The sequence below is a fragment of the Aythya fuligula genome, chromosome 8 (assembly GCF_009819795.1).
Source record: "Aythya fuligula isolate bAytFul2 chromosome 8, bAytFul2.pri, whole genome shotgun sequence".
NCBI lineage: Eukaryota > Metazoa > Chordata > Aves > Anseriformes > Anatidae > Aythya > Aythya fuligula.
In genome coordinates, this window is record NC_045566.1 from 16,188,996 (window position 1) to 16,213,221 (window position 24,226).

The 24,226-nt window shown below is 39.7% G+C and overlaps 1 protein-coding gene across 3 annotated transcripts; it reads right to left on the minus strand.

The window, feature by feature from the left end:
• Window positions 1–122: 122 nt before the first annotated feature.
• Window positions 123–24,025, minus strand: GTF2B (general transcription factor IIB). 3 transcript variants are annotated; one of them, XM_032191986.1, is made up of 8 exons: window positions 23,224–24,025; window positions 21,543–21,724; window positions 17,795–17,901; window positions 8,800–8,933; window positions 2,576–2,722; window positions 2,310–2,439; window positions 1,664–1,945; window positions 125–547 (listed from the first exon to the last, which is right to left on the minus strand). In XM_032191986.1, the coding sequence occupies exons 3-8, from the start codon at window positions 17,823–17,825 to the stop codon at window positions 414–416; spliced, it is 858 nt and encodes a 285-aa protein (XP_032047877.1). In that variant the 5' UTR covers window positions 17,826–17,901; window positions 21,543–21,724; window positions 23,224–24,025; the 3' UTR covers window positions 125–413. The 3 variants fall into 3 exon arrangements, with proteins under 3 accessions (XP_032047875.1, XP_032047877.1, XP_032047876.1); XM_032191984.1 differs by lacking the exons at window positions 21,543–21,724; window positions 23,224–24,025 and adding an exon at window positions 19,868–19,932 and having other exon boundaries at window positions 123–547; XM_032191985.1 differs by having other exon boundaries at window positions 21,543–24,025.
• Between the last annotated feature and the right edge of the window lie 201 nt (window positions 24,026–24,226).

A 24,226-nucleotide genomic window follows, 5' to 3' on the forward strand; every position in this document is an offset into this window, starting at 1 on the left:
TGCATTCCAGTTCTCAGTATGCAGAACAGCACGTGCACGTCCACTTGGAGTGATATTCACAAGATGTAAGTGTTTTTGGAAAACAGTTTATTCAGGAATTACAGAATATTTTCAATTTTCCAAAATACATTTTACTAGATCCCTACAAAAGAAATCTAAGTAAGTACAACAATATGAAATTAAGTTTGTTGCAAGTCATTAAATATTTACTTCCACTAATATATACATACAAAATGCCACACAACGAGCTTGTTTACCCTTGGAATGTGTGCTGCGTTCTGGCAGTATCCTCCAGTTCCACAACATGAAGACTCAATATTAACACTTTGTACATCCTTTATTATAGGCAAAAAAAAAAAAAAATCAGAAGTTTTTCTTTTTGTTAATAGAAATTAAAGGAGCCTTCAGCAATCTCACAGCTGTGGTAGCTTGTCTACTGGGGTATCGAACTTGAAGTCTGCTGGGAAGAGATCAGGAGCCCGAGGATAGATCAGCCTATACGACTGTCTGATCGTAACATCAGCCACACCAGCAATATCACCAATTTCTAAGACAAAAAGCAAAAAAATGATTAACAGTTTTTATTTTGTTGCCATTTTTATTGAAGAAAACAGCAAACACCACCATTTACAAAAGGAACTTAAATTGATTCAAGATTTAACAAAGGTTGAAATTTCAAACCTTGAGATGACTGAAAGCCCCAGCATCATCCCAGGACTCTGCAGGAATATGAGGCATGTATGTGTCAACTGCAGACAGATGTATTCTCATTTAACAAAGACTCTTAAGAGATAATCAAATAGCTCGAGGTGAGCAAGGATGAAGGCACAGTACTGCTTGGGTTCTAGATCACTCTCATGCCCAGGAAACTGCCAACACAGTGAAAGTTCCAGGGACAGAATGAACAGCACTCGACGCAGAACAGAACATCACAACCCAACAGATAAAGACTATTACTTACCTAAAAGAATCTCTCCTCTAAAGGATTGCTAAATTTTTAACATCTCTGATCTGAACTGGACCAGACAAAGCGACAGAACTTCTATCCATGCACCACACCAAGTCCTAATCAAGGCAGCCATTGTTCCCTTCCCTCCCCACACGGGCCCAGTTCTCTTGCAACCCACAGGCCAATCACTGCTGTTCTGAAGCTCAGGAACAGGCCTGAGCTCTTCACTGGCTTTCTAAGGGCTACCCTACCAGAAGAGGATAATGCTGAGGTGATCCATGGCCAAGCTGCCCCACAATCTAGGTGATCTGGGGCTGCCAGAATGATTTGAGACCAGGAATGTAAGCTAAGGCCTCAATACTAGCTACAACTGCCACCGAGTTTGCATTTGGAGTATTTTGTAGCAGCAGAATGCACACGTGCCAACATTAGCATGGGTGAAGTTAAAGTTATGCTCATGTGAACATACTCAAATGCAGCAGAGCAGTAAGAATCCAATTCCTAGTGCCAGATAACGTGAGTTCAGTTTCACTAAGCACAGCTCACCATTCCATTTTTATTGGGGGGAGGGCAGAAGAGACATTCTGGTTTGGTCTCTGCCTCATGCTGCTATAACACCAGCTTACCACTACCTCCAGTGACTTCACTCAAGTTCTACAGTAACCTCAAATTCTCTTTTGAACCGTAAGACATTTGAATACAGTGAAGTTTTACCTTTTTGTGTCCTTTTCTCTGCAGAAGCTTGCGATGCCATATAAATCGCTGCAGCTGCTACGGAGATAGGGCTTCTCCCAGGAACCAAATCTAATTCCACGGCCTTACGGGCAATGTGCGTGGCTGCCATTTGCACTTGTTTCGGAAGACCCAGATTTGAACAGAATCTTGACATGAAGTCTCCAGTTGTAATCAGATCAACACTGGTTTCCAGAGCTTTCAAAATGAGTTTAAAACACCGGCCTATTTCCTTCTTTGAAATCCTGGACACTGCACATATTTCTAAACAAAGAGAAAAAATGAACTTTAGCTTGACAGCTTGCACATACTTACTGCAGAGCTGTTGGTTCAAATTCAGTTGGAAAAGTCCCCACTGTCCTCAGATCAAGCAATATCTTAAATTTCACCGACAATCAGAATGACCCTCAGGTGCCAATTTTTAAATGCATTATCACCAAAAATCCCGTGCCTGAGAGCCTTATGAACATAGCAATTTTTTTCTAGACTGCCTCCACCCCCCAACAAGGTGTACTACAGTGGAGAACAACCAATTCAGCAAAGTCCAGAAATGAGAAAATTACCTTCCTTCAGTAACAATGACTAGATAGTTCACAGCAAAATTGAATCTGTATCACTGAAAGCTTACCTTTAAATGTTCTTGGAACACCCTCTTGCCTACAGGCTATGTAGAGACAAGCAGAAGCAATAGCATCATTACTCCTTCCCTTCAGGCTCTTCTGCTCATACACTTGCTTGAATAAATTATTTGTTCTATCCTTCAAAGCAAAAAGACAAAATTTAATTAACTCTAGGCCATTTAATTAGCAGCAATATCAAAAATTCATGTGCTCATTATATTATGCTAACTAAGTCAATGCCAGAACAATTAAAGAAAGAGAGACATGAACTTACAACTATATTTCTAGGGAGGTTGATTCTGTCTGCCATATTCGTGATTTCTTTAAAAGCGTTCATCATTGCACGATCAGAGCTACTCATAGTTCTACGATTCTGGTACTTTGAATTCCCAAATTCATCAAAACTTGCTGCACCTGTGCCCTGAAAAGAAAAATTTTATTGTCAGTAAAACATAATCAACTTCCTCCTCATTTCAAGAACGAACAAGTTCCAGCTTTATAAATCCCAATTCATGACATTAGGTTGGAACAACTGCACAAATACACGACTGAAGTAAATCATACAATTGAGCACTGTGCCAACCATCACGCTCTATGCGATGCACAAGTCTCGAATCATGAATTGATTTCCAAGGACTACCAATCATGCAAGTATTTTTCTTTCCTAATGTAACAATGGCTTAAAATATGAGCAACACGTAGCCAGCGTATGCATTTCAATACTCCAATCACCAACGCTGAGGTCCAAGACTCAGTTTTATGCAACCCATGTGTCACTGGGCTACATCTGCAGCATGGCAGACTGGCAATTGAGAAAAACAAAACTTTATGGCCAACCGGAGACCACTTGTTACAATGACAACTCAAATATGGTAGTGAAGACGTGACCCAAGAGAACATCTAAATCAATGACCAATTCAAAACTAATTTGAGGCTTTGCCTACAAGCAGTAGCAAGTGTTCGTTGTGGCAAATGTAAAAACCCATATATTCTGCCTTTACAATACAACCAAAGGACCTCTTAAAAGAAAAGCTTCAAGTCTTAGGAGAAGTAAAAGCCACCGACTCAACCCAGGAGCTTCAAAACAAGGTTCTGACAGGCATTGTCTTGTACCTTGTAACTGACAGTGCAAATCACATACTTCTGAAAACTCCCAACTCTACCCAGCTAAGAGGGTTTAAAATGTTTAAGGTGTTCAATTACTTATCGTGCTGAAATATGCCTTTAACAAATAAAACCATGTCAGATTAGCAATGGCCGATAACAACAATGCAGCCTGTGAGTTCAGGGGAGCAATCTCTGTAATTGCACCACACCCTGGCACCACGTTACTCCCCTGAGCTGCCCAGGCAGAGCCAGAGCACTCATGTCTTCTTTCCCAACCCAAGCTCTCTGGAGCTGCTGCTCTATTTTAAAGCAGCCTCTAATTCTGTCCTCTCCCCTTGGTGTATCTGCACATAATATACGTTCTTTGGCTGACACTAACAATGCTTGCTCCTTACATTCACTTACACTGTTCCACTTCGCTGTACTGAGGACTCCAGCTACATTCCATTCTCAGCGAACTCAGTGCATCCCTCTGTCATGAAGACCCACATCTCTGGTGCACACATACTTTGGTACTGCTGTGGAAAGCTATGGCTCTAGCTAAGAAACCTCTTTCTCATGTTTCCCTATAGGTTAGCCCCTTGAACAGGCCTTCTATGACAGCTGTTAGATCCCGAGACTGTTCTTGGCTTTTTTCCTACTCCTTCAAACATCCTTGCCAATTAAAGAACCACAGAGAAACAATCCTGGCACCAACACAGCAGAGGGAGCTCCAAAGGCAATCCTACTTCCCTGACTGGGTGAATACCTCCAGCTACGCAAAGGTTCCCAGAAAGGTTTAAAGGTAAACAATGAGCACAAAGAGGGCACAACAGCCTTCAGGCCTGTTCAGGCCTTTAAAGAGCTTTACAAACACATCTGCAGCGCTAGCCCTTTCTTTTAGGACCCATGCCAGAACAACACTCCTCAGCCCAGAACACGTCTCTGGTCAAAAGACTCCTTCCTGGTCATTGCTCACGTTCCTGCTCCCTACAACATTCCCTGCAACATTCACATGCATCACGGCCTCCTGGCCTAGTGCTATGCAGAAATACTTACCAGAATGGCATTTGCTCAAAATCTTGTGAATAATAGAGTAATGGCCGCAGCCAAAGGTCCCCTGTCCCTGTTCATTCAGACCTCACACCAGGTAACCCTTAGGAAACAGTGCTCTGTTCTCGTGCCATGAAGTACACCCTGTCACCACAGGGATTTTCACCAGTCCACCATACAGCACATGAAATATATATATGTTGTTGTTTTTTTTTTTCGTTTTTTTAATGTTCTCGTTAACCTCCCCATTTTTAACTTTCTGGTTAGTTACTTTTTCCTTTGAATGTCTGCTTACACGTACCAAACCAACAGTGCAGCCACATGCAAGTACTGCTAGCCAGAGGACTTCACCCTGACTGCATCAACACCTTCCAAGAGTGATTCCAAGAGCGATCCCCAACATACAGCTTGCAACTATAAAAGGGTTGGAAAATACTCTTCCATTTCAACCGCTTAAGTTAAACCACAGCAATTCTCCCTGCATTTGCTATTTAAATGCATCATCTACTTTCCTTCTGAATCCTTCAATTGAGGGACAATGCTTCATTGGCTTCAGCTCCTGACAACCATGTTAGGAGTCCCTTCCCCTACATGGGCAAAACCAGAAGCCATAGAGTTTTAACTAAAATCCAATAAGCTTTAAGAATTAAGCATCTTTTGGCCGTGTCCTTTATAAGATGTCTACTCAAACCTCAGCAAGAAAGGTGTGAAAGTCAGGAGTTCCAACTTTTTGGCTTTCAAACAGAGCTGAAACCTTCATGCACTATTTTTCTGTCCTGAAAACTGCCTCTAAGACAGCTGGAGTCAAAAACCAGTTCAATAAACAGTGGTGATCTCTGGAGACGCTCAGCGGAGGTTAGGTTTACAGCACTGGCATCCAACAGCTTTGCAGCCTAGCATATCTTCTTTAAGAGCAGAAGGGAGAAATATCTCCAGCATCACCGACTTGAGGCTATCCACAGCACCAAGGAATGCACCCATATCAGGCAGTTTGCTTGCCCAGTATAACCAGCTCATTATACAGTCTGGAGGTAACCATGGATCCTTTCTTCTTTCACATTCATCAGCCCTTGGTATCTTGCCACTGCTTATCAATACGGCACTTTGAGATCCAGGCCACGCCGTCTGACAACATCCAGCTTCCTTTCAGAGGCACCTGATCAAAGGATAGGAATTCTATACTAAGAGAATGCATTAGTTTCCTGTTCAGCCAACCTACATTCTCTTGTACCTGCAGTCACTACAAAAAGGACTAAATTAACAACAAAGCATGACAAAAGGCAACTTCTCCCACAAGATCGGTAGCAAAACTGCAAGTTTTCTTCTTAGACTCCGGGAAAAGGGGCTGATATATATTTAAGCTGCTTGCTCAGTTACTGCTCTTGAATTTTGCATGAAGATTTTAGAAATAACCACGATATCCTGGCAATCGAGTCACGACACCAGACCTCACCACGTCTCCAATTGATCTGCAGCATCACAGAATCAATCGCAGCACACTGCTTCAGAGGCATACAGTTCTGTGTCAATACCCTAAAGATCTGTCTGAAGAATGCCAGCCACTTCCACCACAGCCAGCTACGCTATTCATCCTCCTCTTCACAGACAAATTAATCTTTCTTCCAGCACAGGCTTTTGCTACTTCAGACAGATGGGTCCCATAAGTACTAAAACCAATTAGGAATTAATCCATTTGTACGGGCAGAACAGCCTCTCTCCTGCTGCTAGCAGACACAGACCATGCTCCTGCAGCAGGAGTCCCAGAGCAGGACCTCCTGGCTCCAAAGAGGACGACTAGCAAACCATTCTGAGAAGCAGAACTGACCCCCTTCTTTTACTATTTCAAGTTCCATTGTAACTGGCAAGTGGTTCGGACTCCGTTTTCCCCTATATCCTCAGAAGTTTGCAATGGATGTGTTTTGTTATTTGCTACATATAAAATAATTAATCTTCACTTCTGGCTTTTCCATAACACAGGTTATATTTCTGTTGCTGTTGTTTTATTCGCTTGTTTTGACAATTCCATTGCCAACAGCTCTACCCCAAGCAGACAGAAATAACTGTTTCCTGCCTCATGTGAAAGGCTAAAGGGATTTCAGACACAGACATCTGAAGTCCACTCCAAGCCATTCTAGGAATTGTTGTTAACCAAGAAAACAGGATCTCATCCTGCTTCATTGCCTGGAATTCCTGAAGGCTGTTCTTTGTTCTTTTGGATAGTATTTACCTTCCTCTTGATTACACCAATTTCACTGCTTGACTACTCTACACATTCAGGTCAATCCTCACACCAGACTACTGCTGGTGCAGACTCCGGAAGACTGCTTTAAAAGTGTGCTACTTGCTTGGTTTAGTTATTTTTGCTGCAAAATTCACTCTTCCTGCACTGACAGAAATCTTCAGCATCTTCTGATGAACTATCCTCTTCCTTCCAAATAACTGATGAAGAAGGCAGCTCCTGATACAAAGTTCACATCAGTGAGCTGACATTCCAGAGCTCCTGGTTCAGTGGCAACACAAAGACAGGAACTCTTGTCCAGAACATATCCTGGTTTGTCACAATTTCCTGTAGAAAACAACATCTCTTCTTTGGTTCCTCCCCTTCTAAATGAAATACCCACAGCAAGACAGACTGTACCCCAAAATTCTCCATGGCAGTTCTAGTGCTTGGACATTTTCACTCACAGTTCTCATAGGTTGTATCATGCCTCTGACAATCCTGCCTCTGACACACCAACTTCACTGAATTGCACTCTGCTACTGCTAGTTTAGTCACGTCTGTCCTGGGGTGTTCTGGTTTAATGGCAAAGCTGTTTCACTCATTCAATCTTCCTCTCTGATCATTTTTATTTTTTTATTGAAAAAGCAAACTTTCACAGGTGTTTCTCTAGGTCTTTAATTCTCTCATTGAGGCTACTATCACTGTTAGTGATACGGATACAAATGCTCTCTAGTGGAAACATTTTTTTGTCTTCTCCAACATGCAGGTTCTGAGAAGGTCATCCTACCTACCGAATCAAACCAAGTTCCCAGAAACAAACCCTGTATTGGCACAGTCCCAGAAATAAGACAACCCTGTGTGAACCCAGAGCAAACTGGCTCTTTCTCTGCCTGTTTATAAAGGTGCATTTCTGATCTTTACCATAGCTCACCAAATCTATGACAGAAATCCAAGTCCTGAGGATTATAATCTTCATGGATCTATTAAGGAACCATTAAAACTCCAATGACTCATTTTTCCATTAGGATTTATTGAAAAGAGAACTAACATCATTCATAAAGGTGGTAATGACTCTCTCTAAGCACCCACCTGACTGCTACCAGAGTGGTTAATGCGTATATGTATTGCACAATTATCTAATTCTTTCTAGGACTGCAAGAAATTCACTCAGTTACTAGAAGATTACCCAAACTTTGCACAGTTTTAAGAAAATAACTATTTCTTTGGCAATCATTAAGTATTACAGGATCCCAATTAATGGCTGAAGACCATCTCCCTAACATGTATGAATATCTACGAAATGGACACTTAAAATCAAATGGAAATAATCTACTAAAAACAGGCTATAATTGCATATGCTCATTTCATTAAGTTATTGGGAAAGATATCAGATGACATCTGTAAAGATTAGACAGAAAGAAACATTCAAGAAATGCACAAATATGAATTTGCAACTTGCAGTAGGAAATATAACAAAGTACAACAATGAAAGCTTGTCTGGGTCACTATTTCATTAAGGGCAGCGTATTTGTGCTATTAATCTTGCTCTCTCTCATGGGAAACATCAGGATAAGTCTGTATCACAAAACTTCAAGTGAAACATGCATCAAGTACTTTCTTCTGCAGCAGTTATGCTATAGAAAATTCTACATTTAGTGCTTTAATATTAACTGAGAGAGAAGGTACAACATGCATGTAGCTCTCAGGTTCTCATCCAATATAGATTTAATTACAAAAAGGTAGCTCGAGTTGGCAGTACAAGCCATTGAGACCCCAAAACTATGTCTCTGTTAATTCACAATTACCTCAAATACACAAAGTATTAGAATGCTAAGTCACAGTATTTGTTGTTTTGTTGGTTGTAATTAAACATTACAACATCAGCTCTTCTATTTATAGCAGCATATCAAGGGGTGGCAACTAACACCACAGCACTTAAAACTCTTCTTGAAGTGTTCAGCCCCTTCCTGCTACCAGCCAGAGCCAGCCCCTGTTACACACCGCTGAAATGCAAGTGTACCATTTAGACAGAACACTTCTGTAAATACATTCTCTGAATAGTTTCAGTATGGACATACAAATACATACTTGACATTAAAATGTTCAAACTCAGTAGAATTTTGTATTTTAAATTTTACCTTGCCAATCATTGTACTCAAGTCACCATCACTCAACAAAGGATTCTGGGTATCCCCAACTCGAGATGGGTCTTTTGTCGCTTTGTCATTGCTGAAAGTTCTCCATTCTGACCCAACGTCTATGACCCGGTCACCTGAGATCACAGAAAGCAATAGTTTGCATTAATGTATTATTCTGAAACATCAAGTCAGGCATCTGAGCCCTCAGTTATAAAAACGCAACCTTTGTCATTTGCAAACAGAACAGTAACTTGCAGGACAATGTACCAAAATGTTTAGGCTTTCCAAGTTAAGTAGAAGGCAATAATAAATAAAAAAATATGCAACAGGAGCTGTATAGAAAAATTAAATATCTAGAGAGATGCATCCAGAACACCAGGAGTTACAGCCATGCCTGATGAATACAACAGGTTATCTTCAATACAAAATAAGAATCAAGACTTTGACTTCCAGCTGCAGCTTATGGTTGCCTATGGACATCCTCAGCGCTTACACAAGTGAGTAAGTTATCTTACATTTTCCAAGTGATACAACTGCTTGTGAATTATCAGGCACCATGTCATCAAGCCGTAGCAAATCAGTTCTGTGTGTGAGCTCCAGGTCCTTGGTACTCCAAAATACATGCGCCACCTCTAACCCACGATACCATTTTGTAGCTCTATTTTGTTCCTTAAGGGAGTTCTTACCCTGCCCAACTCCATTTATGATACTTGACAGAATGGACTCAAAATCCATACACACAACCCTTTCTTAAACTTGAACTACCCCTAGAACTGTATCTGGAAGAGTTTAAATACAAATTCAGAGCAAGCAGAAAAAGCACTAAAGCCCCAGTCTCTGAATGAACGAAAACTTTCCTCGAGTCCTCTCCGATTCATCTAAACATTCCCAGCAGCAGCTATTCACATTGACAAATATCTCTAATCAACACTCTGATACCAGCAAAAAAAAAAAAAATCACAATGACACTAATTTAAAAAAATAATAATAATCCTGTTGGCAGTGCAGTTCATTCTATCCGCAGGTCTGGTAAAACCTGCATCTCAAAGGTGAGGTCTCCAGAGCAGTATTACAATACTACAGAGTTTTTAGGAATGCATGTACAAAAAAGCATCAAAAGAACACTTTTTTTGGTGTGTGTTTCGCAGTTAAACAGATTACAGCTCTGTGAAGGAGAGGGTATCAGGAGAAACTTCAATGTAATTGTCACCTCTGCTTTGCTAAACCTGAGGGAAAATTCACTACCTTCCTCAATGCTTACATGTGTTATGAAGGGAACATTTGCAAGAAATAAACAGCACTGACAGCAAGAAAAACTTCTGGTATGAAGTCCAAATATGAACCCACAAAAGCTGGTTTATCCTAGTGAAAACATAAGCTGTCAGACAAAAGAACTCTCCACCAAACAATGATAATATAAAAGATATGAAGTGGGGAAAAAATGCAAGAGCAATGGACAGAGCAGTGTAACTGCAAAATTACTGGTGGAAAAAGAAATATCTAATCTGAATCTAAGGAATATTATTCGTAACAAATGATGATGCAAGGAGTATGTTTGAAATTGAAAGGCGTGACTGAACCGTAAGAAATCACCACAGACTAAAAAGAATAAATTCAGATTAGAAGTGTTCTCACCAGCGTTTGTCCACTATACCCACAGCTATGTTCCAACTTTATTTATTTAATGCTCTAATGAAGACCAAGAGAGGTTGTGGAAATACCAAAAGCTAGAAGATCAAGAAGATAGCAAGGGGGCACACATCCATTCTTTCCACCATGAAGGTCTCTGCCTTGCAAGGTTAAATTAGCAGATGGCATGCTCCTCTGGCTCCCGGACTCTCTCTAAATATTTGATTCAGTAATGCTCCTTCTATGGCCTAGCAGTAACTTTACTTTAAGACAACCCCCCAATACTGTTTACAGCATCTAAAAAAAGCAAAATGTACTTAAAATTCTGGCATGGTATAAATAGAACACTGAGTACAGAGCAATGATGTAATATTTTTTCCACACAAGTGGGAATGACCTAAATGACTCACTCAAGGATCTGCCTCTTGTGAGTTATGAACCATTCCTGCTCTAACAAAAAAGTGTTATATCACTGCCTGCTTTGGCAAACGTATTACAAACAGAGGATTGAGACTACTATTTCAGAGTGAGAAAAGATTAAGCAGAACAAATCGCTGGGTACAAAACATGTGCGAGGATGAGGTATGCAAATACCTTTACTTTGCCAAGACATCTAATATTGCAGAAAAATGGTTCTTCTGTATATTCTGTTTTACTTAAAATATACAGAGATCCTAGGGATTGCATTCCACCTTTCAGAAGGCTTCTATAAAAGTGTGACACAAGCTAGAAATACCAACAAAAATGCAACAAATACGCCAAGTATTTCCACAAATGGAAAACATATTCAACTACAAGCAACTAATTATCCAATTCTACACGCTCAAAAAAGCATGGCATTTACTATTTTTAACTTTTCAAAAAATAAAATTCGCTTTGAAACTGTCCTGTTAGTACAGATGCACTTAAGGCCCACCTGTAAGTGACAAAAACAAAACCTTAATATGCTAAAGTCAGTCCTCTCAGAAGTAGTGCAAAACAGTAGTGTTCAGAGAATGAGCCTTACACACTGCTCACTAAGCTGTCATTTCAAGCTCTGAGCTGGATTTCCTGGGTCATACCTTATTGATTGGCTGTCCCAAAGCACCTGGAAAATGGGTCTGGAGTGGCAAATGCCAGAGTAACAAAAGCTCCCCAGAACCACCACCTAAATTCTCTGCTTTCTCCCATTACTATTATATGGGTTTTGGCAACTGTATCCAGCTATGATTAAGGATGGGAGTGGTTGAATATTCCCTTCACTGCTTCCTTTTGATGCAGTCTTTTTGAACAGAAATAAAATCCACCAGATATGGTGATATTAGGCATATCTTTTCTTAATTTTCAGAAAAGAGATGAGCTCATCCTTTCCTCTCCTGAAGGGACAAAAACACAGTGTACAGGACTGAATCCTTGTGGAAACCCACCTCCAGACTAACAGCATGAAGCATCTTTACGAACATGTGAGTTTTTCTTCACTGCCCCATCTCATTTCATTTTGTATGCCATTCTTCCAGTATAGAGCTACTCTTTAAAATTACAGTCTGGTTGACTGACACGTGAACCGTACTGGAAATAACCACAGCAACCTTCAGTGACTGGAGTTACCCACCATTGAAAAAATCAGTTAGTGAAACACAAAGCTGCTGTTACTCAGAAGAGAAGACCTCAGACCAAAGTTACTTTTCTTCATAACTGCCAAATGCAACAAGCAACTGCCGCAGAAGTGCAAGAGTAAATTCAGACCAGTATCAAAAATTTAAATGTCATTTTGAACAGATTTTAATAATTAGTTTTAAATGTGTACACATCACCAATTATGTTTGTTTACTTCCTCCCCCAATAGAAAGTGCTTTATGAAAGGGAAGCATTTTCACTTGACAAGCTCTGAACTCAGTTACATATTTTCAGAGAAATAATACAAGCTATTTTAGTGTCACACTCCACTCATGATACATATGTATTTTATTCTCTATTTGCATTTCGCATTTTTTTATATAAATAAAATAAAGCTGCAATCTGAAGATGCTTAATCAAAACAAGTGGGATGAAATTCAAGCCTCAAATGTTATCCTCCATATTCAGTCTTGAAGCAGTTCTGAGAAGTATGCCTTAAGTCTTCTTAAGAGGACTATAACATTAGCTGTACATTAAATCAAGTTACAAACATTAACAATTAGTACTTCAATCTTAAATACAGTATTATATTTATTTGCACTTTAAAATACCTACACCACTTGAACAGAATGTTTGTTTCATTCTTACAGTTAGCTAAGGAATCTGCTGCCATCTAGTGAACATATATATGGAAACACATTTTACAATGTTAAATTTAAAAATTTATAAGAATTATAATTAATTTGTCAGCTCCTTATTAAGGAAAGTACTGACATGCTGAGACAGAGTACAATGAAGAACTTAGGTGGCAGACTACAAACCAAGGCGAATTGTGAAGACTTTCAAGAGTGCCAAGAGACTTGTGAAGAGATTTGTGGAAACTTACCCTGCTTCCAGCAGAAACACAGCTGAAATGGGTTAGACTTAAGACAAACTATTTGAAATGCTTACTGCTAAATGGTAATGGATGGTTCTTTTGGTAATACAAATCACCTATGTAAATTAGGCAGCCACGAATACCCATGCATTCAACTGCTCAGAATTTCTGCAAGTATAAGCATACCTTATAATGAGCTTTTCTGTGGATGCAAAGCAGTTTACTTGCAAGCACAAACTTGTCAAACACTTTTTAGTGCTCTGGACACCAAGTGCAAAAGCAGTAACCAGACGCTAACGCAGCATCCATAACTAAATGTTTTTGACTGTTCATGTAACATGTTAAATTAAAATCTTCATTTTTAAATGTTAATAATACTTACAGAAAGAGGTAGCCATAAAAAAAAAAAAAAACACAGAGATATGAAGAAGACTGTCACCATTTTGAGGTATAAAGGTATTAGAATAGCCATAAGTGCCATCTACTGGACCTAAGTCAGAAGTACTTACATTCCTTCACTTACAGGTTGCTCCAAAAAAAAAAAAAATAATTAAATAAATAATAAAAAATTATTTGGTTTATTTTAGAAAAGCAGCATTTATGTACATGTGCAATCAATCTTATCCCTGACAACAGACATCATAACGTGCTGGCAGAGTAACAGTCAGGCCACCAGCCAATCATGACACCCATTTCATCCTATATTGTGAAGAAAAAAATATCTGTGGCAAAGTTAAATCTTACCTTTACCACGCAGACTACACCTAAATTTAAGACACACCATTTAGATCTTGAACTCTTGACCAACATTAGCCAACTAATAACGTGTCAATTTTATAACAGCATTACCTCTCTGACCAAAAGCCATTGAACCTTTTTCCCCAAAACTAAGTATTCAGGCACAAATGTCTGAATATAGGTCACAATCTGATTCAAACCTTTAACAAGTTGCTATGCATCCAAAGATTCCCATCAGGTGAAGACAGGCTTCAACTTTTTTTTTTTTTTTTTTTTTTTTTAATTTAAGAAGGTTATCCAGGAAGACTCCATACATGAGCTTGTTCTTCTCTATGCCACACCTGTCTCCTGAAGCAGAGGGAGCTAACCAGTTCAAGAAAAACTTACTGCTCACAGCTGCAACTCCTGCATGCTTTGACACAGTAGTTTAAGGAAAGTCCTCAGAAGTACTCCTGCCTAGCCGAGAAGCTACACAGCTGCACAGACTTAATCACCCTCTGAAAGCCAGCTCATCACTTCCCTGCAGCAGGAAGTCAGTGCTTCGTATTCCACTTCTGTTCTGCTTTCTTCCACCCCTTCTGGTATCAGCTGACTTCCAGCCTTTTTACTGCCTAAAAGGTAGCAAGCAAAATATTTACCTGTCAAGGAAGAGGATTTACTAGTTTACTAGCCTGTGTTCTTGAACAAAAGACTTCCCCACCACAAAGTGTACCTGAAGAATGACATAGGGTCAATATTTCTAAATTAACACAGACTTATTTATTCCTCCAAAGCCTAAGAACTGTGTTCGTGAGCTGTTGAGCCAGCACATTAACAATTACTGTACTACACATCCCAGAATGATTTGAGAAATTTAATGAAACACCAGACACACAACAGCAAATAATCTAGGACACACACTTGTCACAATTCTGATTTATGTCAATCCAGAATGCAAAAACACCACAGATAATTGCAATTTAATCTCTGATTGATTTTCATGCAAAAAAAAAAAAAAAAAAAAACAAAGTATCTAATGGGGGAAGTTAGCAAATTCAAAACAGTTACCATGAAAAGACAAAACACATGCTATGGCAGAAAAAAGCTGCAGTAAGAAGGTAGATGGAAGTTTTTCATAAACAGAAGCTATATTTTGAAGCCACAATAAAACAACTATCAGCTTCACTTAAAATGTTCTTAAAAGATTTGATTACTTTAATGCTGCACAGTGAAGCAGTACGGTTTATTTAGAACAAGTGAAAATTACTGTGCAAAGAAAAAGCACCATACCAGATTTAACTTAAATTTGCACTCTCATTAAGACACTAAGACCACCTGATGAGTACAGAACGACACCAGGTAAAAAACCTTTTCCTGTTGCTTCACTCCTCCCTTTCAGCTACATACCCCATAAATGCAACCTCAGCCATAACACTAGTAGTACTGATTTCACCTCACACTCCCAGAAAAGATAGTTTTCACACTTTGGAATCGATGTACAAGCTGCTTTAACCACAGACACATTGTTTTAAATAACAACAAAAAAAACAACTTTTTCCTCAAATATGTGAAAAATTATTATCTTACCACAAGCAAGAAAAACATCAAGTGGAAACACACTTAGTTTAGTCAAAAGATTCTTTGACCTCATTTCCAGCCAAACTGTACTAAAAATCAGTCAAGTCACATACTACATACTTTATGGCAGTAGAATATGCACACGTTTAGTATGTACCCTTCTGCCACACCAGGACACTCACAGCACTCCCCAGGCACCAAAACCAGAGTATTTTTAAGTGAAACTGGAACATTTCTTTGAACACGGAGTGTATCAGATCTTTCCCTTTCTTTAACCTTTCTAATGGATCCCCTCCAGCGATCTCCCCAACTCTGTACCCACCTCCATCCAAACATACGAGGCAGACCTAACTCCCATCAGCTACACATCCCGACCACAAGTCTGAAGAAATCTGAACACAAATATGTGACTTCATTGTGTAGGAACAGGAAGTGAAATCACAACTCTCTAAGGGGAACCTGCAACAAATGTATAGAAGTTTGACAATTTGAAACAAAATTTTGTCTTCACTTTATACATCCTAGAAAACATCCCTATGCCATGAACCTCAAGAAAAACAGGCATCAACAATAGGAGCTGTTCTTCTCCTTCACTGAATTTCCTAACAAACCAGAAGAAATGTGCAATGTTCACACCTCTGTTTAGCCATGCACTCTTCAATTATTTACCTTCATCTCCTTTAATTAGTTTTCCAAACTAGCTGCTAGATACACCAGCTCATGAATTGGACATATGGAGGAAGACTCAATTACTCAAGGATGGAAAACAAAACAAGAGCAATCAGCACAAGAGAAAATGTTAAAACATTTTAATGATAAATCCATAGAAAGACCTGCTTAAAAAAAATCCATGCTTACAGGAGAAAAAACAAAAACAAAAAACAAAAAAACAAAAACAAAAAAAAAAACACACTTTTTTTACCCTACCAGTAATGTTAGCTCTAAAGAAGACTAGGTTCAGTTTATACACATTTTGAAAATTCAGCTCAGTGAAAGGCTGCATTACTAGTCTAAGGATTTTGTCCAAGAATACCGAGCATTTCAACTAAGAAAAGCTGCAAAGCTACTGAATCAGAAGAGAACAAAGAGCAAATCTCTAAAGCACAAAAACCTTGAGACTAGATAACAAGAAAATATGTGAAAGCAAGGTTTCTCATGTATTTCAAAAGTTCCTGAAAAAGAAATGTAACAACAGGCAAGCAAAACCTTTCCCCCTCTTCTTCTAAAGCGAGTATTATCTTAGAAGTTATGAAATGATCGAGATGGACTTCTAAACTTCGGTTCAACTTCCAGAGTGGCTGTGCCAAGAGCTTAACACAGACCAAATTATTGTAAATAACAGCTTAAGAACATGATAGTATGTTTTAACAGGAAATATTGTTGTGGATATTTGCGTTTTCTAACAGCAGATTTATCATAGTTCATACATTTTCATCAGAATTCACGCAATCTAAACCAGCCTTTCTGTAATAATGCAAGTAACAGTGGAGCTTTTTCAGCCTTTTATATGGGTTCATCATTTTAAATAAAACTGGTACCCAAGTTAAAATATTTTAGCAACTGTTTTAATAAAACATATGAAAGTTTGTTTTCTGCATGAACAAAAATACGTATTTTAGTCACCTGGCTAAGTTAGTGCTGTATTTGTTGCAATTTATTAAGCCTTTAGCTTCACGCTAGAAGTTGTACAAGAACTTCATTGCAAGAGTAGAACCAGTATAAAATCATTGCAGTCTAGGAGAAAGGGTTATGATGCTATCAGAAAATTTTTGTACTATTGAATTGATTGAATATTAATTATTGAACACACACCCTCAAAGACAGAGTACTTTCTTTTGGTCACCGCATCTCTAAATAAAACTTAATAGACATAAATGATGTTTAAAGAATGACTATAACACAAGCACAAACAGTTTTCCCACAAAGAGTTGCATAAAAATGAATATACAACATATTTTATGATACAATTTTCTCTATCATTCAAATAAAGACAATGCCTAAAAAGCCTTTCATTTTAAATATGCGTTATACTTATAAATACAGTTTAGCCTGTGAAAGTTGCTGCCACATGAACTAAGTGAAAGAGATCAGTAAAATTCCAGGAGAAAAACTGGATATTTACTTTGGATAGCGTTAAAAGCCTTTGGAGAAGTAATTAACAAATACAAGCAATGATATAAAGAATCATCCTTCAGGGCAGAAGATAACCTAGGAACAGATTTTTTTTTTATTTTATAAGCAAGGTATTTGACTAAGAGCTTTGATTACAGTTCTTTTACTTTCCTATCTGAAATGGCAGTCATGATTAAAGACCAAGCACCGGACTAGACAGCACAATATTCTAGCTCAATATTGCAAAATAATTCAAGTTTTCAATCTTTAAAGCAAGTGTTTTTTTCACCATAATGCAAGTTACTAGAAGATGGACAATTCAAAATAGTACGCTCTTAGTCAACACAACATCATAAAAGCAAACATTTAGGTATCAAGAAAAAAGCTTTTAATACTGAAACTATACACCACTCTTGGGGAAAAAACAGAACTACATGCGAAATTTAAGTTACATGGTAAGTCATTAAAACATGAATACCTACTTACCTACTACTAGCCCACACTCAGAACAGATCATATCACCGGCTCTGTAATCCTCTACCAAAATGGAGTCCGGATGGTTTGGACAAGTCACTCGTGGAAGCACATCCAAACTAAGAAAAGGAAAAAAAAAAAAGCATTAATTCTTAATCATGTTTAATCGAGCAGGTTGCATATCCAAGTATGAGTTCCTCCGCAAAAAAAGAATGATTTAGTAATACTGGATTTACTGTGTTTTGAATCATAGTATGTTAACCCAAACACCTGAACTTCACCTTCTATTCAAAGGCTGTAGCACTACATTTGACAATCAAGACTTCAGGTCATCTTAAATTCCAGAATTTTTGCAATAAAACTCATTATCAGAAACATAAAATGCCTCCAATTAGAACATCAAAAACTTAAATGTAGACATGATTAAGTGTAGTCTAACTCACAGTCTACCACTAAATGAAGGTCCCCAGGAAGTCAGTGGTGATTGCTTCACTCTAAATGACTGTTCCTACTTGTTCTTATCAGACCAATATTATTTATCAGGTTCTCTAATCAGCAAGTAATGCACACATACAACCTTTTTTTTTTTTTTTAAAAGACAAAAAGAGAATACATGATTCTGACCTTATTTTTTCAAACATTTAAAGAAAAACACCCATTTTAAATAAAATCAGAACTAGATCATGCAAACTAGGCAAGCCATTACTTGTGAGATCTTCACAGAAAAACCATCAGCTCACAAAAGGGACTGCATGAAAACAAATTCTGAGAACAGGGAACTGCTTCTTGCACACCCATGCACATTCAAGAGCTACAGCAGATATAAAAACCTTCCCATAAAACATTAGCATTATTTAACGCGTGCATAAACACAACAACTTTAGTTACTGGCTAGATCAGTGACCAATTGTTTCTAGTCAAATGTTTTAACAGCAAATGGCTCCTTCAAATTAATAGTGACCCCTCAGTAATTCCACTAGAAATGTTTCCTTTAAAAAATAGAACCATCTCTGCTTCCAGATGTAATCATTTACAATTACGTTCAACAAAGCCATTCTCCTTGAGCTGAAAACACCGGATACAGAGAGCGATCGCAAGAAAACTTCTCGCAGGTACTTGCCAACCTAAACGTGACTGTGTCATAAAATGTCTACTCATCTTTTAAACCGTAGAAAATGTCCTATTAAAGAGTTTGGTTAATCTGAGCTTCCCCCTTCCCAGTAGCTCGTTACTTCAGCCTAATCCGTGTACAGCCCCAGCTTAGTTTTCATGTTTTAGGTATTTCTGATATGTCAAAAAGAGGAAAACAACACTCTAACATTTTAACCCAATGGCTCTTCAGAAAACTCCAACCAAAACCGAAGAACAGCAGCAGCAGCATTAATATTAAAAACCTGCGGAAAGGACGTGTTCGTGCAGGCCACTCCGATGTAAACTGCGCTGGAAGCAGCGCACCAAACCCGCCCGCACCACCTCACTTCGCTGCTCCTCTCCGGGCGGCCGGCTCACACACACACCGCTGCTGACAAAGCGCCGTGCCCGGCACCTGGCGCTCGGCGTCATGCAAAGTATCAGCGGCGCGGTAAGGGGGAGAAGAAAACCTAAACAGCTTCAGTGAGCCCGAAGAGCGTTGCGTTGAGGCTTCACCTCCACGAACTGCTGCCACAAAGGGGCTTTCCTGTGCGAGCAGTAACCGGGTTACCGGGAGACACAGGGCCGGGGGCCCAGCAGCCGCTCCGCGCGGCGCCGAGGGCGGCAGGAGCGCCGCCGCCTCCGCAGGCCGGCTCCCGGCGAGACGCGGCCTGGGCCCGCTCCTGGCGCGGGAGGGCAGCACCGGGCGAGGCCTGGGCCCGGCCGCCGGCAGCGCTGCCCCTCACACCGCGCCCCCCCTCCGGCACCCCTCCCCCAGCCCGTTCCTCAGGGTCAAGGCCGCGGAGGCCCGGCCGGCCGCCAGCCGGAGCGGCCCCAAGCCGGCCCCGCGGCTCCTCGGCTCAGCGGGGCGCTGCAGCCATTTTGTGCCGCGGGGACGTGGCGCAGCGGCCCCCCCCCCTCCCAAATGGCCCCCCCGCCCCGCCCGGCGCTCACCGGCTGGTGGACGCCATGTCAGCGCCCGGCCGCAGCGCTGCGTGGAGTCGGGCGGCCGCGCAGCGCTGCCCCTTATGTAGCGCCGCCGGGGGGCGGGGCCAGGCCGCTCGCTACGGGCCGCGCCAGGGCACATACCGCGGGGGGGGGGGGCTCGCTGACAGGGCCGCGGCGGGGCTGAGACAGCCGGGGGGGGCCGGGGGTTACCCCAGGGGGCTGCTCACAGCCCTGAGGAGGGCTAAGCGGAGTATTTTCCCCGTGGGTAGCTCAAAGGAAATTCAGCAAGGCTGGAAAGTCCTGCTACTACCACCACTATTCACACAACTGCTGGGCACCCTTCTGCTTAGGGCTCTGTCCAGTTGTGGTAGAGTCCCATGGTAAAGGAGACAGAGGAAGAACCTTCACTTAGCCCTAAACAGAGCTTTATTGTGCTTACCAACATATATTTCACTAATAGAAGCAAAGAGGTAGAAATTATAAATGTGTAATAAAATTGCACTTCTTTTTATTCTTGGTGTGAGGGGTAAATAGTTCCTGAAACTTGTATTCAACATTAACTTAAATGTCTTACTACATTAAAGACCTGATACAACTCTGAAATTAGTTTAACACAGACCAGAGCCCCCAAACAGCAACCACACCCAAACACACACTTTCAGTTTTCGTTTTAAAACTGGACAGCAGGGTTTCCGTTTGAAGAACGCCCCTGCCCCAGACTGCACGGTAGTGTGCACACGCTGAGCTCAGGGTGGATTTGCCAAGAGCCTCTTTTTACTTCAGATAAATAAACAGAAGCTTTAGGATAAAAAGAAGATGAACTACTAGAAGATACGGACACTTAGAAAAATTTAGAATTTACTTTTTCCCCTTTGCAATGACCCTTTTCACAAATCCTCGATAAAACCAAAAGATGAAATAGTACTTAAAGCAGTTGGTTTTTGTTGTTTCCACCTCATCTCCCCCACTAAACACATCTTCCTATATTACATTTCCCTGTAACTTCTGAAATTTGGGTGTAGCTGTCTGCAACAGCTGTACCACATCAGCACTGTCAGTCCCATCAAGCTTTCAAGGTTTGTCATGGCTTTTCATATAATCTGTTCTTTGAAAAAGGTCTTCTGCTGACAACCACTGTCAACAGCAGGTCCTTCCTGACCATATTGTCATTAATGAGAATTGAAAGAGTTTAACTTCCAGTACAGAAAGACAATCAGTTTTAGAACTGTTGCAAAAAATACAATAGATCATATCTCAGCACTTCTTTATTTCTTGTCTGCAGCAATTTTTCAAGTGCTTTGTCCCCAAGCAGCCAAAAATAGTGGTTGATACGGCAGATCAGAACAGCACTATTGACAGTCTCAACAACAGACTGTTTTCATAGCTTCTGGAAAGTTCACCTTGCTATCCCCAGCTGTTTCTGTTGTTTCTCATTGCTGTAGTTGCAACAATAATCCTATTTTCAAACCATTCTACTTCACTGGTCATTCTGGGGTTTCTTAAAATTTCATCCAAAGTTATCTCATGGTGGCTACTGTCAGTGATGAAAGCATAATTAAATTGCAATTCTTACATTACTAACAATACCAGCATCATTCCATCAAGAACACAACGGGATATTCAGCTGCCTTTGTGAACACAATGAATAGTACATTAATGAAAATAAGTCATCAGATCTTACTTGTTTGTCTAAAAGTCCTTTGAAATTGGTTTGTTGATTTATCCAATGTTCATTTTGTTAAAATAGCAGATGTCAGTCAAATGTCTCAAAGGAGCAAACGAAGAAAACAATGGACAGCCAGAGCAGCTGAATTATGCTTGGTACATTAATTCATCTCTGTACTCTATCTTACATGTTCAAACCTTTGATGAAACAAAGAGATTAGCATATTAACAGCACCTGGACAACATGGGAAAAAAATAAAACTAACTGAAGACTAATACAATGGGTCCCATAGCATGAGAAAGTCTCTGGACCTGTACAAAATGCAGAGGTATCTTCAAACATCAGCCACCTGTGTGTCCCCACTCAGATTTGGTGCTTTAGCATATGAGTTATTAGCATACCAATGAAGTGTTTGAAACACAGTAAGATGTAGCAGTAGAAAAACAATTATTTTGCTGTACTTTCCTTAATTTCCTCTTGAGCCCTGCATATCATTTTTCTTTCATGCATATTCTAGACTGATTTTACACGATATCCCATTTGCCAATGAGAGTAATATAAGCAGAGATATTAATAGTCTTGTTGGATCAAGTCTTTTGGAAGCAGAGGGGCTTTTGTTTAAAGGGCAATGAAAACACAGTGAAGAGGTGACTAGAAGAACCCTTGGTACCTTTCTACTTTTGTGAGGATACATAACCTAGTTTTTATGGGTGCTCACACGCTAACAACTATCTCTTTTTGGGAAACCTTAGATAGCACAAACAGGGTTTTAAAAATACTTAGAGAATTGTGTTCTGTAGCTGCTATATTTAAGACAAGCATAATGACAAAAATAACATTACTGGCATAAGATTTAATTGCATTGCAAAGCACTGCTTCCATAGACAAGAAAACAAAATTCAAATATTTATTATTTTGTATCAAATGAGAGGCTAATCAGCTGGGAAGTTTTGATTCACATGATCATAACTGAAAACATTTCATAAAAGACCTACGTTTTAAATTTGCATTTATGCTAGCAAAGATTTGTTTAATGTTATGAGTATTCACTTTTCAATTAAAATAGTAGTCCATCTTACATTTTCTTTGCCCAAATTATCATGCAGCTCAACAGACTTGGGCTACCCCCTTAGTTCTTGCAACACCACAACTCTCTAGTGCAACTTATACAAATGGATTTTAAAGGCCCGGTAAAACAGTGTAAATTTCACAGAAATGCGGTATCTTAAAACAGCATATTCTTCCTGGAATTTCTGGGATTTTGTATAGGAATTTCCATGTGAAATTCATGCTGAAATTTCATTCAAGTCATTTTAATTACTAAATTTATTTTTCTACACAAAGACTACAGGCTCCCTTGAAAGTATCAGGTAACAATTTTCTGGTGAGATCTGGGGAATGGCAGTGCAAGACAAATGAAAAGAGACTACGGAACTCCCAGCTCCTGGCCTCAAAAAGCCAAAGAACTCCCAACAAAGCAGCCTAGCAGCTGTTCTCGCAGCCCAGTTTCCATCCTTTATTTTTAGGCCTTGCCATAGTCACAGACAAATGGAATTCTGCTAGATTCCAGCTCTGTGACCACAGAATAGCTGCAAAAACTAGCTATTGAGTTTGTTTAGACTTTCTACCATAAGGCCTGTGGGAACAATGTAAAATAACATGAAGAACATTAACACAGACTTAAAAGGTTACCTACCTGGATTGCTTCTGCTAGTGGAAAACCATCCAGAGATTAAGAAGATCGGACAGGAGGCAACAATGATAGAATTCTCCACATTGATCTCTTTTGAATCAGTCCTTTATCCACTGAGATTGAAATAGTCAAAAATGGATCTCCATAGCACAATATTAGGTTCATCTCCATGTTCCTAGATCTTAACGGTTTAAAATAAATTTGGTGTGAAGTTACCAATAGCTTTTGTGAACATGCAAAGAGCGGAAAAGAGATTACAGGATTAATTTTCTCAGTGTACATCTGATTGTGAAGGAGCCTCTATAGCAAGTTCTTTTATTTCTCTTTGTAGGTTCATGCACGTAGTAAACAAGAGGGTAGACATAAACAAAAGAATTCCTATTCTAGATGTCACTTTTGTAATTTTATTAAGGAATGAATACCTTCCGAACAGCATGAGTACTGAGAGAAAATGAAATAGTGATTATGCAACTTAGCGTTTTATATCTTGCCTATATATAAACACTATATTGATTTAACTCAATCACTTTACCTAAACTGATGCCTTTTGTGCACAGATATGGTAGGCAGGTACTTTGCAGAAATTGCAGAAAGGAACTGCAATTACCTTATTTGTGATGTCTTAGTTTTCCTCCACTGCAAGCTATTGGGTTTCACAAATCACAATGTTGAAGTCTCACCCGTAATTCCTATATATAACCCCACACCAAAATTGTAGAATACCTGTATCATATATTTATTCTTACACAATCCCAGAAATCTTTGTATTTCAGTAAAAGATGTGAATACCACTTTTTTTTTTTTTTTTTTTAATTAAGGAAAAAATAATTTTGAAAAGACTGAAAATAACTTGTGTTGCTATCCTGGGTCTGTCACCTCCCAGCTTCTGCTGCACCCCCAGCCTGCCACTGGCAGGACAGAGCAAGAAGGTGAAAAGTCCTTAGCTTGATGTAAGCACTGCTCTGCAACAACTAAAACATCAGTGTGTTATCAGCACTCTTCTCAT

Bases quoted from the DNA above. Each gene is read 5' to 3' on its own strand.
- GTF2B (XM_032191984.1), bottom strand. The intron at 2,440-2,575 runs GTAAGTTCATGT...TTTGCTTTGAAG, and splicing joins ACCTCCCTAGAAATATAGTT to GATAGAACAAATAATTTATT. The intron at 1,946-2,309 runs GTAAGCTTTCAG...CTCTTTGTTTAG, and splicing joins TGTTCCAAGAACATTTAAAG to AAATATGTGCAGTGTCCAGG.